The sequence below is a fragment of the Chaetodon auriga genome, chromosome 20 (genome assembly GCF_051107435.1).
Source record: "Chaetodon auriga isolate fChaAug3 chromosome 20, fChaAug3.hap1, whole genome shotgun sequence".
Classification (NCBI taxonomy): Eukaryota; Metazoa; Chordata; class Actinopteri; order Chaetodontiformes; family Chaetodontidae; genus Chaetodon; species Chaetodon auriga.
The window spans coordinates 19255060-19267648 of NC_135093.1; the positions used below are offsets into that span (position 1 = coordinate 19255060).

General features: G+C 36.6%; 1 protein-coding gene across 1 annotated transcript; it reads right to left on the reverse strand.

The window, feature by feature from the left end:
- Positions 1–1025: 1025 nt before the first annotated feature.
- LOC143339318 (G2/M phase-specific E3 ubiquitin-protein ligase-like) lies at positions 1026–6839 on the reverse strand. The gene is made up of 7 exons (XM_076760488.1): positions 6804–6839; positions 6098–6267; positions 2844–2963; positions 2212–2522; positions 1905–2083; positions 1500–1669; positions 1026–1245 (listed from the first exon to the last, which is right to left on the reverse strand). The coding sequence occupies exons 1-7, from the start codon at positions 6837–6839 to the stop codon at positions 1026–1028; spliced, it is 1206 nt and encodes a 401-aa protein (XP_076616603.1).
- Positions 6840–12589: the final 5750 nt, after the last annotated feature.

The window sequence follows — 12589 nt, forward strand, 5'->3', positions numbered from 1 at the left end:
AACTGATCTAATGCTTCACACATTTCCCTTCATTACAAAAAGTCAAGATTCACCTGGGAGCAATTTACCAATTCAGGACAAGTTTAGAAAAAAAAGTCCAATGGAAATGTAGAAATATGCTTGACTATTATGACAACTTGTTTAACCATTTTGCATGTGAAGACAAAGAACTAATGCATAAATGTTGTGGGAGGTGAGACTATTCAACAGAGAATTGTACATAATATTTTGCATGGATGTACCAAAGCATTTGCAACTTGTTCAAAGAAATGAGACACTGCTGTTTTGATGTGAACAAGTGACACAATGATGTTTGTTAACAGGAGATTCTGTACATTTTTGGTACATGATTAATAAACTAAATCATTTGTATATACACTCTATCATCAAAAGGGTATGTGTTTCAGGGAAAAATGCACAGACATTGAGAGTTTACCAAAAGCTTTATTGGTGAGCCTCTTGTAACACAGGGACATGACTTAATGTGTCTAAAACTCAAATTTTGGCTTGAACCTGAAATGCCAAAAAAAAATTAAAAATCAAAATGTTTTCCAAACATTGGCATTGCAGCAGGCCTTAACATTTTTACAATGCACATGTCATGTCAGTCCATGAAGTCCAAAGGGGCTAAAAAAAACCAAACCCTGGTGCATTTTGTATGCCAAAGTCCATGTTGATGGAAAAAAGACTGTATGAGTCCAGGATTGGTAACTTTATGGTGTTGGCACACGTGTTTGCAATTGGAAAAGGAGAATCTGTCAAGAACTCAATGCGTGGCAAAGGTGTGAGTCCTGCAGGTGGAATGGAAGCCAAACCCGTGGCAAACATCATGACATCCCCCAGGGACACAGCCGTCACTTTCTCTAAGGGGATAAAGTCAACATTATGATCCACTTTTTGACCCAGCATTATCTTTAAATTACATCAAGTGAAGCATCTGTCTCCTATTTTACAATTAAATGCAGATACAAGATAAACAAACACTACTAAAGTACTTAGATATATCTATATCAAAAGAGCCTTGACTAACCTTCACAGTCCAAGAGATAGTCCGCCCAAAATGCTAGTGTTTGGCCTTCCTTTTGCCGCCTGTTGCTACCTGCAGGACTGAGGTCTGGACGGAACATGCTCTCAACATCTGAGGCTGTCAAGTTCTTGGCAGAATAGTACAGGAGAGGGGACAGCACACTTGAATGTTGCTGTAGTGCAGCTAAGAATTGGAGACTTGAAAGTCCATCTTTGAATCTATTGAGAAAAGTGATCATGTAAGAAACGGCTAAAATTAAAATTACTGTTCCAGAGTGAAGCTTTTAAATCCACAATTTTACTCTGTATTGCTGCATTCAGTGATGCTTTTAAAATTAGCTGTCCTTATCTCACAACCTACCCATAGCTGCTATGATAAGCAACTGGCAAGTAACTGTGAGTAATTGGCTAAAAATGTCCAATGTGTTTTTGGGTTAATAATAGCAAAGACATTTTGTTTTAACAAGCATTACCTTTGAATGACACTGTGGTTTCTGTCGATGACGTACCACCTGAGGTAGTCCTGCACGAGTGCACGCTTGTCAGAGGTTTTCACAGGTCGGAAACATCCAGCAGTCTGGAACATGGTGCTGTTTTCCAAAACCAAATTCTGCAGAGATTCCTCTGTTTCTGCTTTCTCAACCTGTTAAAAAGACTTGAACTTAAAATCAACTAGAAATTTGGCTTATTGAAAACTTTCCAAACACTGACAGCTGACATGAAATCATTTCACTTTGTTCATTACAGACAGAAATAGAAATCCATCCTTTTAAGAGTGATATATATCTGGTCTGTTGGTTTGAGAATAGCTTCACTGTAAAACTATTTTCATATGTCCTCTTAATAAATCCACTCTATGAGTCAAGACCATTTCCTACCTGACGCAGAACTCTCCCTATCTCCTCATCTGTAATATCATCAACAGTGGCGCTGAAACCTGGCTTCCCTACAATGTGGTTCACAAAGTCCTTTGATAGGAAATGTGGTGCTGGTCCCCCATGTACGATGGACACAGCAATCATTTTTCCAGCTAAAAAGTACTCAGCTTCCCTGACAGCTGTTATGTAGGGTACAGAGGAAGTAGGGTTAATTCATATTCATATCAGCTCATATAAATCCAAAACAACTTGACATATAAACAGATACTGAGAAAATCAGAGAAACTCCCATGAGGAAAAAACCCACCTGTGGCATTGTACACCAGGTAACGGCTTTGAAGTGGTCCATCAAAGATGGGGCGATGCCTCAGACGATTGATGAGGAGCGTGAGAAATTCCCGGGTCGGGCCACCTGTGTCGAGTCCTTCTTCCATGGATCCAGCATCGTCAGTAAACTTGACAAACATGTCGCTGTTTTCCGAGTAAGAGCTACGTCGAAATCCCTGAACAGCTCCATCCCATATGTCTGACCTTGACACATTGAACCTGCTCACGCTCTTGTGGTCAATGGCAAGCGCCAAATTAGCGATGATTTCAGGTGCCTGTACACTGGTACTCCTGGAAGAAAAAAAAAGTAACTTCAGGAGGTTCAAAGTATACTCAAGTGACTACTGTTGAAACACAAAATTACATTAAATATTCACTGTTTTCTGACACTTGATTAATTCCTATAATATTACAACAAAAAGATACTTTTTGTCTGTTGTTAATCCAACAGACAAAAACATCCTTCTCAGCATGAACTACCACAAGCAGTTATAGGCACACCTAAGCAAACTGGCATATCATATTTCAATTACTGAAAATTCAAATTCAAAGATTACATTTTACGTCGAAACTAGTACTGAATCTTTCCCTGATAGTGCTTAACTGACTCACAAAGGTTCTTCTGGCGACACATCATTTGTGTCTTGAGGAATGAGACCATCGTCGTTGTCATCATCATCATCATCATCATCTTCATCGATGATGATGGGAGCAAAAATGTCTGTGTAGTTTCTGCAAAATGCAAAATACAAAACATAAGTACACGGGGAGAACTGCCAAAAACCAAAAATAATATTATTAATATATGCACACATACAGTAGATATATACACAGTACTGTGCAAAAGTCTTAGGCCACCATTAGATTTGTTGTTTTAGCAATGCCATAGTGACCATGTGTAATTATCTGTCAGTGTCTTTATTAGAATACAACCATAAAATACAGACATTGTGTATGTAGTAAAAAGAAAAAACTTTATAAAACAGCTTCTATAGGCCTAATAACCAAGTATTATGTGACCTCCCCTCACCCTTCAAACATCAGCAGGAACCTGACTACCTTAAACTTAAAACACCCTAAACCTAAAAAAAAAGAATTCAGAATCTGATGAGGAGTTTCTGAGATTTTTTTCTTTGAGAGACCAGACGAAGTCTGGCAAGGAGTGGACTCAGGATCAGGCAGCGTCATGAATGCTGATAAGGTCAAAAAGATTTTAATTCAGCATTACTTCTGGAAAGCACCTGATCGGGAATGGCTTGATTTTTCAGCATGATAATGATCCAAAGAACACTGCTATTGCAGTTAAATTCTCAGTTAAATCTCTCAGTCATATTTTGAGAGAAAAACTGCCAATCAATACTGACAATCATGGATAAGCCTCTCCAGAGTACAGACCTGAATATAACAGAGGCAGTATGACATCACCTGGTCAGAGAAAATAAAAAAACACAGTCTAAATTTAAAGAAGGACCCTAGGAAGTGCTGAAAAAAGCCTACTATAACATATTTGAAGATTACTTCAAAAAAAAAAAAAAAAACTCCAGGACAGTCTCCCCAAAAGAGTTCAAGATGTGCTTCGTGTCAAGGGAGGTCACACTAAATACTGACATGTGCTTGTAAGGGCCATTTGGTTTTGAGATTGTGTTTTATAAATTTTATCTCTGTATTTCCTATATGATCTGTTTGTATCAAAGCTAGTAGGCTAGTAGTAGACTTTTGCACAGTACTATCTGTCTATCTATATGAAAAAGCACACCTGTAGCTTGAGCTCTCGACTGCGCAATATCCTGAGGTACTTGGACCATTATCCTCCGTATCCAAATTTATAACCTACAAGTAAGACCTACATTTTTAAAAAGCACTTAACCAGATAGCGATAATGAGATAGTAATGTTACTGCCTCAGTAGGCTAACTCAATAGAGGTATGACTACAGACACTAGATGTCAAGAGATGAACTTTTTTGTTCCTTTACCTGGAAAAACAGTAAAATGCTTGCAAATTGAGGCACTTTTTGTTGTATTGGCTTCATTATGTTAAGCTGATTTTGAAATATGATATTTGAAGGGAATTCTTTGTGCATCTATGATCATCTAATGTTCTATTCCTAGTATGATCCATCTATAGTGGCAGGGGTTTAATTCTAAAATACAGCAACAAATATGTTAGTTAGTTAATGCCTTTGCCTGTCAGATTTTTATATCAATGACATTAAATTAACCAGACCATTGCATTTATGCCCATCAGGCCTTACTTGAGTTATTTGCCTATAAGTGAACTCATCTATTATTTTGTCATCAAAAGTTCTAGAAGTATGAGGCCAACATGCAGTGTTCCTGCTCTACTATTTTACTATTAAAACAGTTTATTACCTCATGTACTTTAGTCGTAGGTGATTGCTCCCCAGTGCAATTCCTGAAAGAGTGCACAATGGTGTCCAATGACAATATATTGCTAATATTGCAACAAGCATAGATATCACAATAGTAATATAAGAATGTAATGAACATATCCCAATACCCACAAACCACAGAACAAAGTGTATACCTTATGATGAAATAAGCAACTAAATACATCTGTAAATATACTACTTACACTGTTTCTGGCTCTTTGTGCACAGGACTGCTCTCATGCAGGGGTTGGTATGGCTGTATTGAGAAACATACTTTTTAAAGGTCAAATTAAATTAAATAATTAAAAGATTTGCTTTGTACAAGTCTGCTGACATCTACTGCTTTAAAGTAAACAACAGCAATGACGCCTTCACATAGATGGGCATAGGGTTATAGTATTACAGTATATACTAGCCAGTGGCAAACCTGCACTTTAAATATGTGCTTCTGCCACAGCAAAACTCATAATGGTTAAGTACATGACAATCATAACTCTAACAACAATACAGTAATAACAATAAGAACACATTGTGGTTCAAATGTTTCAAATTTCTCAAAGTTATCTCACCAGCGTGTCAGCGAGATCAAACTCGGTAGAAGTTTTAATCACAATTTCCGAGTCAGAGTCAGAAATGTCTGACAATTCTCCAACTGCAAGACACAAACAATTGAAATTAGTTTTGAACTTGACTGTATTCAATAATCAAGTAATAGTCAATAAATACATAAATGAAAACCTATATCAGCAACACCCAACTGGCTTAGACCAATGCTAAAAAAACAGGGACTAGCAACTGATAAAACAAATGGATCAGTATTTCAAAGAAGGTTTAATGATATTTCTTACTCTGGTAATCCTGTTTTAGGGGAAGTTTGGGTTTAATGTTGCAGAAAGAGGGGTAAGACAAACATTAGTAAGAGATCCAACTTCATCCAGTTTCAGCAAAAGAACCAACTCTGGTTCTGGTAATAGTTACTTTTAAAATATTCATATTTTTTTAAGTAAAACCATGAGCCACTCTTATTCATTATTGCAAGCATCTTATTGACGTAATTTTTATTTACTATAATGTTAACACTCCCCATATATGTACATGATAAATGCTGATTCAAAAAGAGAAAAATGTGTGGACCCCCTATTTCCAACATGTAAAACAGACAAAATATCAGACGTTTCAAGCTAGGGGGACTATTGCACTACTAACTTACCACTATTAATAACTTACACTGCAAAGGGAAAAATAGGACTTTCTGCATAAGGTTATCTCTGATTGATCTACACAAACATACACCAGTGCAGCAAGTCAAAATGTCGTTGCATCAAATACTGACTTGGCCAACATCAAAAATTACCTTTTTCAAAGTCCCTCTTCCCTTTCTCTGATATGGTCTGCCTAGTTCTTCCTTATATTGCTCTACAGTGAATGGTTTTTGTGTCCCAGGGATGTTAATGACTTCCGAGCCATCTGGATACAGAAGTTTAAAGGGTCCCTCGCCCAAGTTCTTATTGAAGTCTCCCATTTTTTTCACAGCCTGGGTAAGCAAACTTGGGGCAGTGGTGTCAGGGTCTGTTGTCAGGGAAATATTTTTCCCACGTTGTGGCTTCATACCACCCTTCTGCACTGTCATCAAGCCAACATTTATCTGTAAGATAAAAGATAGGGACTCATGGAGGGAATGTTTGAAGAGCACTGTAATAAAACAGGTTGTTTCTGTTATGAGGTTTGTAAATGTTACATTTATAATATGATTTCAAAATGAATCTTTATTAATTCCTTTGCTATTACCCAGAGGGACAAAAATAAATAAAAATAAAAAATAGCAAACTGAAGATTTGTAGGATAACAATTATCATCAAGGTCTTGATCAAGGTTAAATGATAAGTACAACAGTTGCTATGTAAAGAACAACATGATACAAAAATATATTCAGGTATCTCTCAAAAATAGGCAAATATATTCAAAAGTAAAAACAGGATGTGTAAGTGTTGTTATATAGTTATAATAATTATATAGTTATAATTGATGCCAATTAGTATGCGTCTTTTCATTTCTCACATTAATACATTTATTTTGCATGATGGCTTCATACAAGAAAGTATGATGGCTGTCAGAGGACAGAGAGGATGGAGGCACATCAACAAGAAGTCAGCATGGGTTGAAGGGTCATAATTATCTTACCTGAACTCTCTTTTTCAGTTTTTTCTTTGCCCCCATTTTTCCACAGGAAAACTTTTGTCTCTCCTCTGATTTTTTCTTTCTATATTCCAGAAAGGTTGCAAGGGTTGGGGTTTGATCAGATTCACGGGTCTCTGGCAGTAGAGGGAGGCAATGAAAACTGTGTTAAACATTAACCAACATGCAGAACAGAAAATAGCAATACTGCACAATATCTTCTCTTTAGAGAATGAATCTATTTCTAGCCACTCTAAAATTACATATGAAATACTGCAACAAATCTGAGTTGCTGGTACTTTGTTAAATCACTATATAGCAGTGCTGTCAATTGATTAAAAAATGTAATTCAGATTCACTGTTTTTAAAATACAGCAAATTCATGCAAATTACTAATTACTTCATTAAAAAGTTATTGAATTACTTTATCATTTACTGCATGATGAGGTGATTATTACTTCAAAAACAGCTTTTGTGTTTAAATATTTGCTTTAATTTTATTATCAATGTGCACACAGCTAGCCTACATTATTTTAGTGTACCGTTATTTTTTTCTTGAAATTGCATTGCAAAACAAGATCTCCGGTGCATTCTTTGGGGGGCCTGCAAATTAAGACTACTTTTTGTTTTATATCTTTAACCTGTCATTCAAGCATTTAATCATTATTAACACTTAAGTTCCGCAATGGAGGCAGAGACTGATCTCCATCAGAGACCTACTGTACACTTCATAAAAACCCCACTGACTTAAGTTTAGCAGCAAACTGGCCAGTTTATCTGTTTACAATTGAATTTATCTGCGCTAATTGTCGATTGAGGGAGGACTGAGGGAGCCTAAACAGAGCGGATTAGCCTATATTTGTGAATTAGGAAATGTATGATAAGTTTAATTATAAGCACGTATGCTCAGTAGCACCGGAGTATGTTTTTGATTTAGGGGGCACACAGCTGAACGGCGTATTAGACCCCTAATAGCCTATCTGGCACGTGTTGGTAAAATATCGGCAAGAAGTGGCCGTTCAAAAACCACTCTATGTCGGGTGCTGATCGACAGTTAGCTACTTGCCTGCATTCTAGATGCCTGCAATGTATTTGCCAATTTTAAGACGCTACTCTTAACAAATCATTGTAAGCTAGCCATAGATAGATTTCAGACTGGGTTTGAGCTGGGGAGACCCAGTTACCTTCTAGTTATGATGCATATAGAATGTTTACATGCACAAATGTGCATGCATGTGTTTTGTCATGTCTGGCTGGGTGGCCGACGAGCTAACTAGCTCACAATGGTAAACTATGGTCCTCACAAACCCATTTCGTTGGTCAACATACCAGGAGGTCTGCTGGTGTCCTCGGGAATTTCTTGAAGCCTCCAGCCACAACCGCTACAAAAATTCGGCCTTGGCTTTTCAGTCAACTTTTTTCCGCACTTCGGGCAATACATTATTATTTCTCTATCCACCGTAACTTTTATCGCTAGACTAGACTGCACAACTCATGACTGCTCTGTCTGCTTGGCGGGCAAAGAAGGAAAAAAATGTTTACTTCCTGGTAAAGAGACGGGCAGTGACGTCGTCCAATCAGCGTCAAGTCATGCCACCCGAAGGTACCTACCTCTTCCGTTAGAGTTAATGTTGTTGTGTTTCCTCATTTTCGTTTGTGTTTCCTCTTTTGCGTTCGTGTTTTCTCATTTGCGTTCGTGTTTTCTCATTTGTGTTCGTGTTTTCTCATTTGCGTTCGTGTTTTCTCTTTTGCGTTCGTGTTTCCTCTTTTGCGTTCGTGTTTTCTCATTTGTGTTTGTGTTTTCTCTTTTGCGTTCGTGTTTCCTCTTTTGCGTTCATGTTTTCTCATTTGTGTTTGTGTTTTCTATTTTGCGTTTGTGTTTTCTTTTTTGCGTTCGTGTTTTCTCTTTTGCGTTAGCGTTTTGCACTTCAGGGCCACCGTAGCTTTAGAATGTTGGCGAACATTCGATTCTAGAATGGTCAGACATTGCTTTTAGAATGTCGGCGAACATTCCATTTTAGAACTGTCAAACATTTGATTCAGAATGTTGACGAACATTCCATTCTAGAATGGTCAGACATTGTTTTTAGAATGTTGGCGAACATCCCATTCTAGAATTGGCAAACATTCAAACAACGTTCTGGAATTCTGACGAACATTCCGTTCTAGAACTGTCAAGCCTTGCTATTAGGATGTTGACGAACATTCCATTCTAGAATTGTCAAACATGTGATTTAGAATGTTGGCGAACACTCCATTCCAGAATGGTCAGACATTGCTTTTAGATTGTCGGCGAACATTCCATTCTAGATTTGTCAGACAATGTGATTTAGAATGATCACGAACATTCCATTCTAGAATTGTCAAAAATGTGATTTAGAATGTTGACGAACATTCCATTCTAGAATGGTCAGACATTGCTTTTAGAATGTTGGCAAACATTCCATTCTAGAATTGTTAAACAAGTGATTTAGAATGTTGACGAACATTCCATTCCAGAATGGGCAGACAATGTGATTTAGAATGATCACGAACATTCCATTCTAGAATTGTCAAAAATGTGATTTAGAATGTTGGCGAATATTACATTCTAGAACTGTCAAACATGTGATTTAGAACGTTGGCGAACATTCCATTCTAGAAAGGTCAGACATTGCTTTTAGAATGTCGGCGAACATTCCATTTTAGAACTGTCAAACATGTGATTTAGAATGTTGACGAACATTCCATTCTAGAATGGTCAGACATTGTTTTTAGAATGTTGGCGAACATTCCAATCTAGAATTGTCAAACATTCAAACAACGTTCTGGAATTCTGACGAACATTCCATTCTAGAACTGTCAAGCCTTGCTATTAGGATGTTGACGAACATTCCATTCTAGAATTGTCAAACGTGATTTAGAATGTTGACGAACATTCCATTCTAGATTGGTCAGACATTGCTTTTAGAATGTCGGCGAACATTCCATTCTAGAATTGTCAGACAATGTGATTTAGAATGATCACGAACATTCCATTCTAGAATTGTCAAAAATGTGATTTAGAATGTTGGCGAACATTACATTCTAGAATGGTCAGACATTGCTATTAGAATGTTGGCAAACATTCCATTCTAGAATTGTCAAACATGTGATTTAGAATGTTGATGAACATTCCATTCCAGAATGGTCAGACATTGCTTTTAGAATGTCAGCTAACATTCCATTCTAGAATTGTCAAACATGTGATTTAGAATGTTGACGAACATTCCATTCCAAAATGGTCAAACATTGTTTATAGAATGTTGGCGAACATTCCATTCTAGAATTGTCAAACATGTGATTTAGAATGTTGAAGAACATTCCATTCTAGAATGATCACAAACATTCCATTCTAGAATTTTCAAACGTTTCATTTTATGGTGTTCAGGAAAGTTCCATTCTAGAATTTTCATTCAAACAACGTTCTGGAATTCTGACGAACATTCCATTCTAGAACTGTCAAGCATTGCTATTGGGATGTTGACGAACATTACATTTTAGAATTGTCAAACGTGATGTAGAATGTTGACGAACATTCCATTCCAGAATGGTCAGACATTGCTATTAGAATTTTGGTGAACATTCCATTCTAGAATTGTCAAACATGTGTTATAGAATGTTGACGAACATTCCATTCTAGAATGGTCAGACATTGCTTTTAGATTGTCGGCGAACATTCCATTCTAGAATTGTCAGACAAAAGTGATTTAGAATTATCACGAACAATTCATTCTAGAATTGTCAAAAATGTGATTTAGAATGTTGGCGAACATTACATTCTAGAACTTTCAAAAATGTGATTTTGAATGTTAACGAACATTCCATTAGAATGTTGACGAACATTCCATTCTAGAATTTTCAAACATTCAAACAACGTTCTGGAATTCTGACGAAAATTCCATTCTAGAACTGTCAAGCATTGCTATTAGGATGTTGACGAACATTCCATTCCAGAATGGTCAGACACTGCTATTAGAATGTTGGCGAGCATTCCATTCTAGAATTGTCAAAAATGTGATTTAGAAGGCTGGCGAACATTATATTCTAGAACTGTCAAACATGTGATTTAGAATGTTGACGAACATTCCATTCTAGAATGGTCAGACATTGCTTTTAGAATGTCGGCGAGCATTCCATTCTAGAATATTCAGACAATGTGATTTAGAATGATCACGAACATTCCATTCTAGAATTGTCAAAAATGTGATTTAGAATGTTAGCGAACATTCCATTCTTGAACTGTTAAACATGTGATTTAGAAAGTTGGTGAACATTCCATTCTAGAACTGTCAAACATGTGATTTAGAATGTTAACGAACATTCTATTCCAGAATCATCAGACATTGTTTTCAGAATGTCGGCGAACATTCCATTCTAGAATTGTCAAAAATGTGATTTAGAATGGTGACGAACATTCCATTCCAGAATGGTCAAACATTGCTTTTAGAATGTCGGCGAACATTCCATTCTAGAATTGTCAAAAATGTGATTTAGAATGGTGACGAACATTCCATTCCAGAATGGTCAAACATTGCTTTTAGAATGTCGGCGAACATTCCATTCTAGAATTGTCAAACGTGATTTAGAATGTTGACGAACATTCCTTTCTAGATCTCTCAAGCATTGCTATTAGGATGTTGACGAACATTCCATTCTAGAATTGTCAAACGTGATTTTGAATGTTGACAAAAATTCCATTCCAGAATGGTCAGACATTGCTATTAGAACGTTGGTGAACATTCCATTCTAGAACTGTCAAGCATTGCTATTAGGATGTTGACGAACATTCCATTCTAGAAAGGTCAGACATTGCTTTTAGAATGTCGGCGAACATTCCATTTTAGAACTGTCAAACATGTGATTTAGAATGTTGACGAACATTCCATTCTAGAATGGTCAGACATTGTTTTTAGAATGTTGGCGAACATTCCAATCTAGAATTGTCAAACATTCAAACAACGTTCTGGAATTCTGACGAACATTCCATTCTAGAACTGTCAAGCCTTGCTATTAGGATGTTGACGAACATTCCATTCTAGAATTGTCAAACGTGATTTAGAATGTTGACGAACATTCCATTCTAGATTGGTCAGACATTGCTTTTAGAATGTCGGCGAACATTCCATTCTAGAATTGTCAGACAATGTGATTTAGAATGATCACGAACATTCCATTCTAGAATTGTCAAAAATGTGATTTAGAATGTTGGCGAACATTACATTCTAGAATGGTCAGACATTGCTATTAGAATGTTGGCAAACATTCCATTCTAGAATTGTCAAACATGTGATTTAGAATGTTGATGAACATTCCATTCCAGAATGGTCAGACATTGCTTTTAGAATGTCAGCTAACATTCCATTCTAGAATTGTCAAACATGTGATTTAGAATGTTGACGAACATTCCATTCCAAAATGGTCAAACATTGTTTATAGAATGTTGGCGAACATTCCATTCTAGAATTGTCAAACATGTGATTTAGAATGTTGAAGAACATTCCATTCTAGAATGATCACGAACATTCCATTCTAGAATTTTCAAACGTTTCATTTTATGGTGTTCAGGAAAGTTCCATTCTAGAATTTTCATTCAAACAACGTTCTGGAATTCTGACGAACATTCCATTCTAGAACTGTCAAGCATTGCTATTGGGATGTTGACGAACATTACATTTTAGAATTGTCAAACGTGATGTAGAATGTTGACGAACATTCCATTCCAGAATGGTCAGACATTGCTATTAGAATTTTGGTGAACATTCCATTCTAGA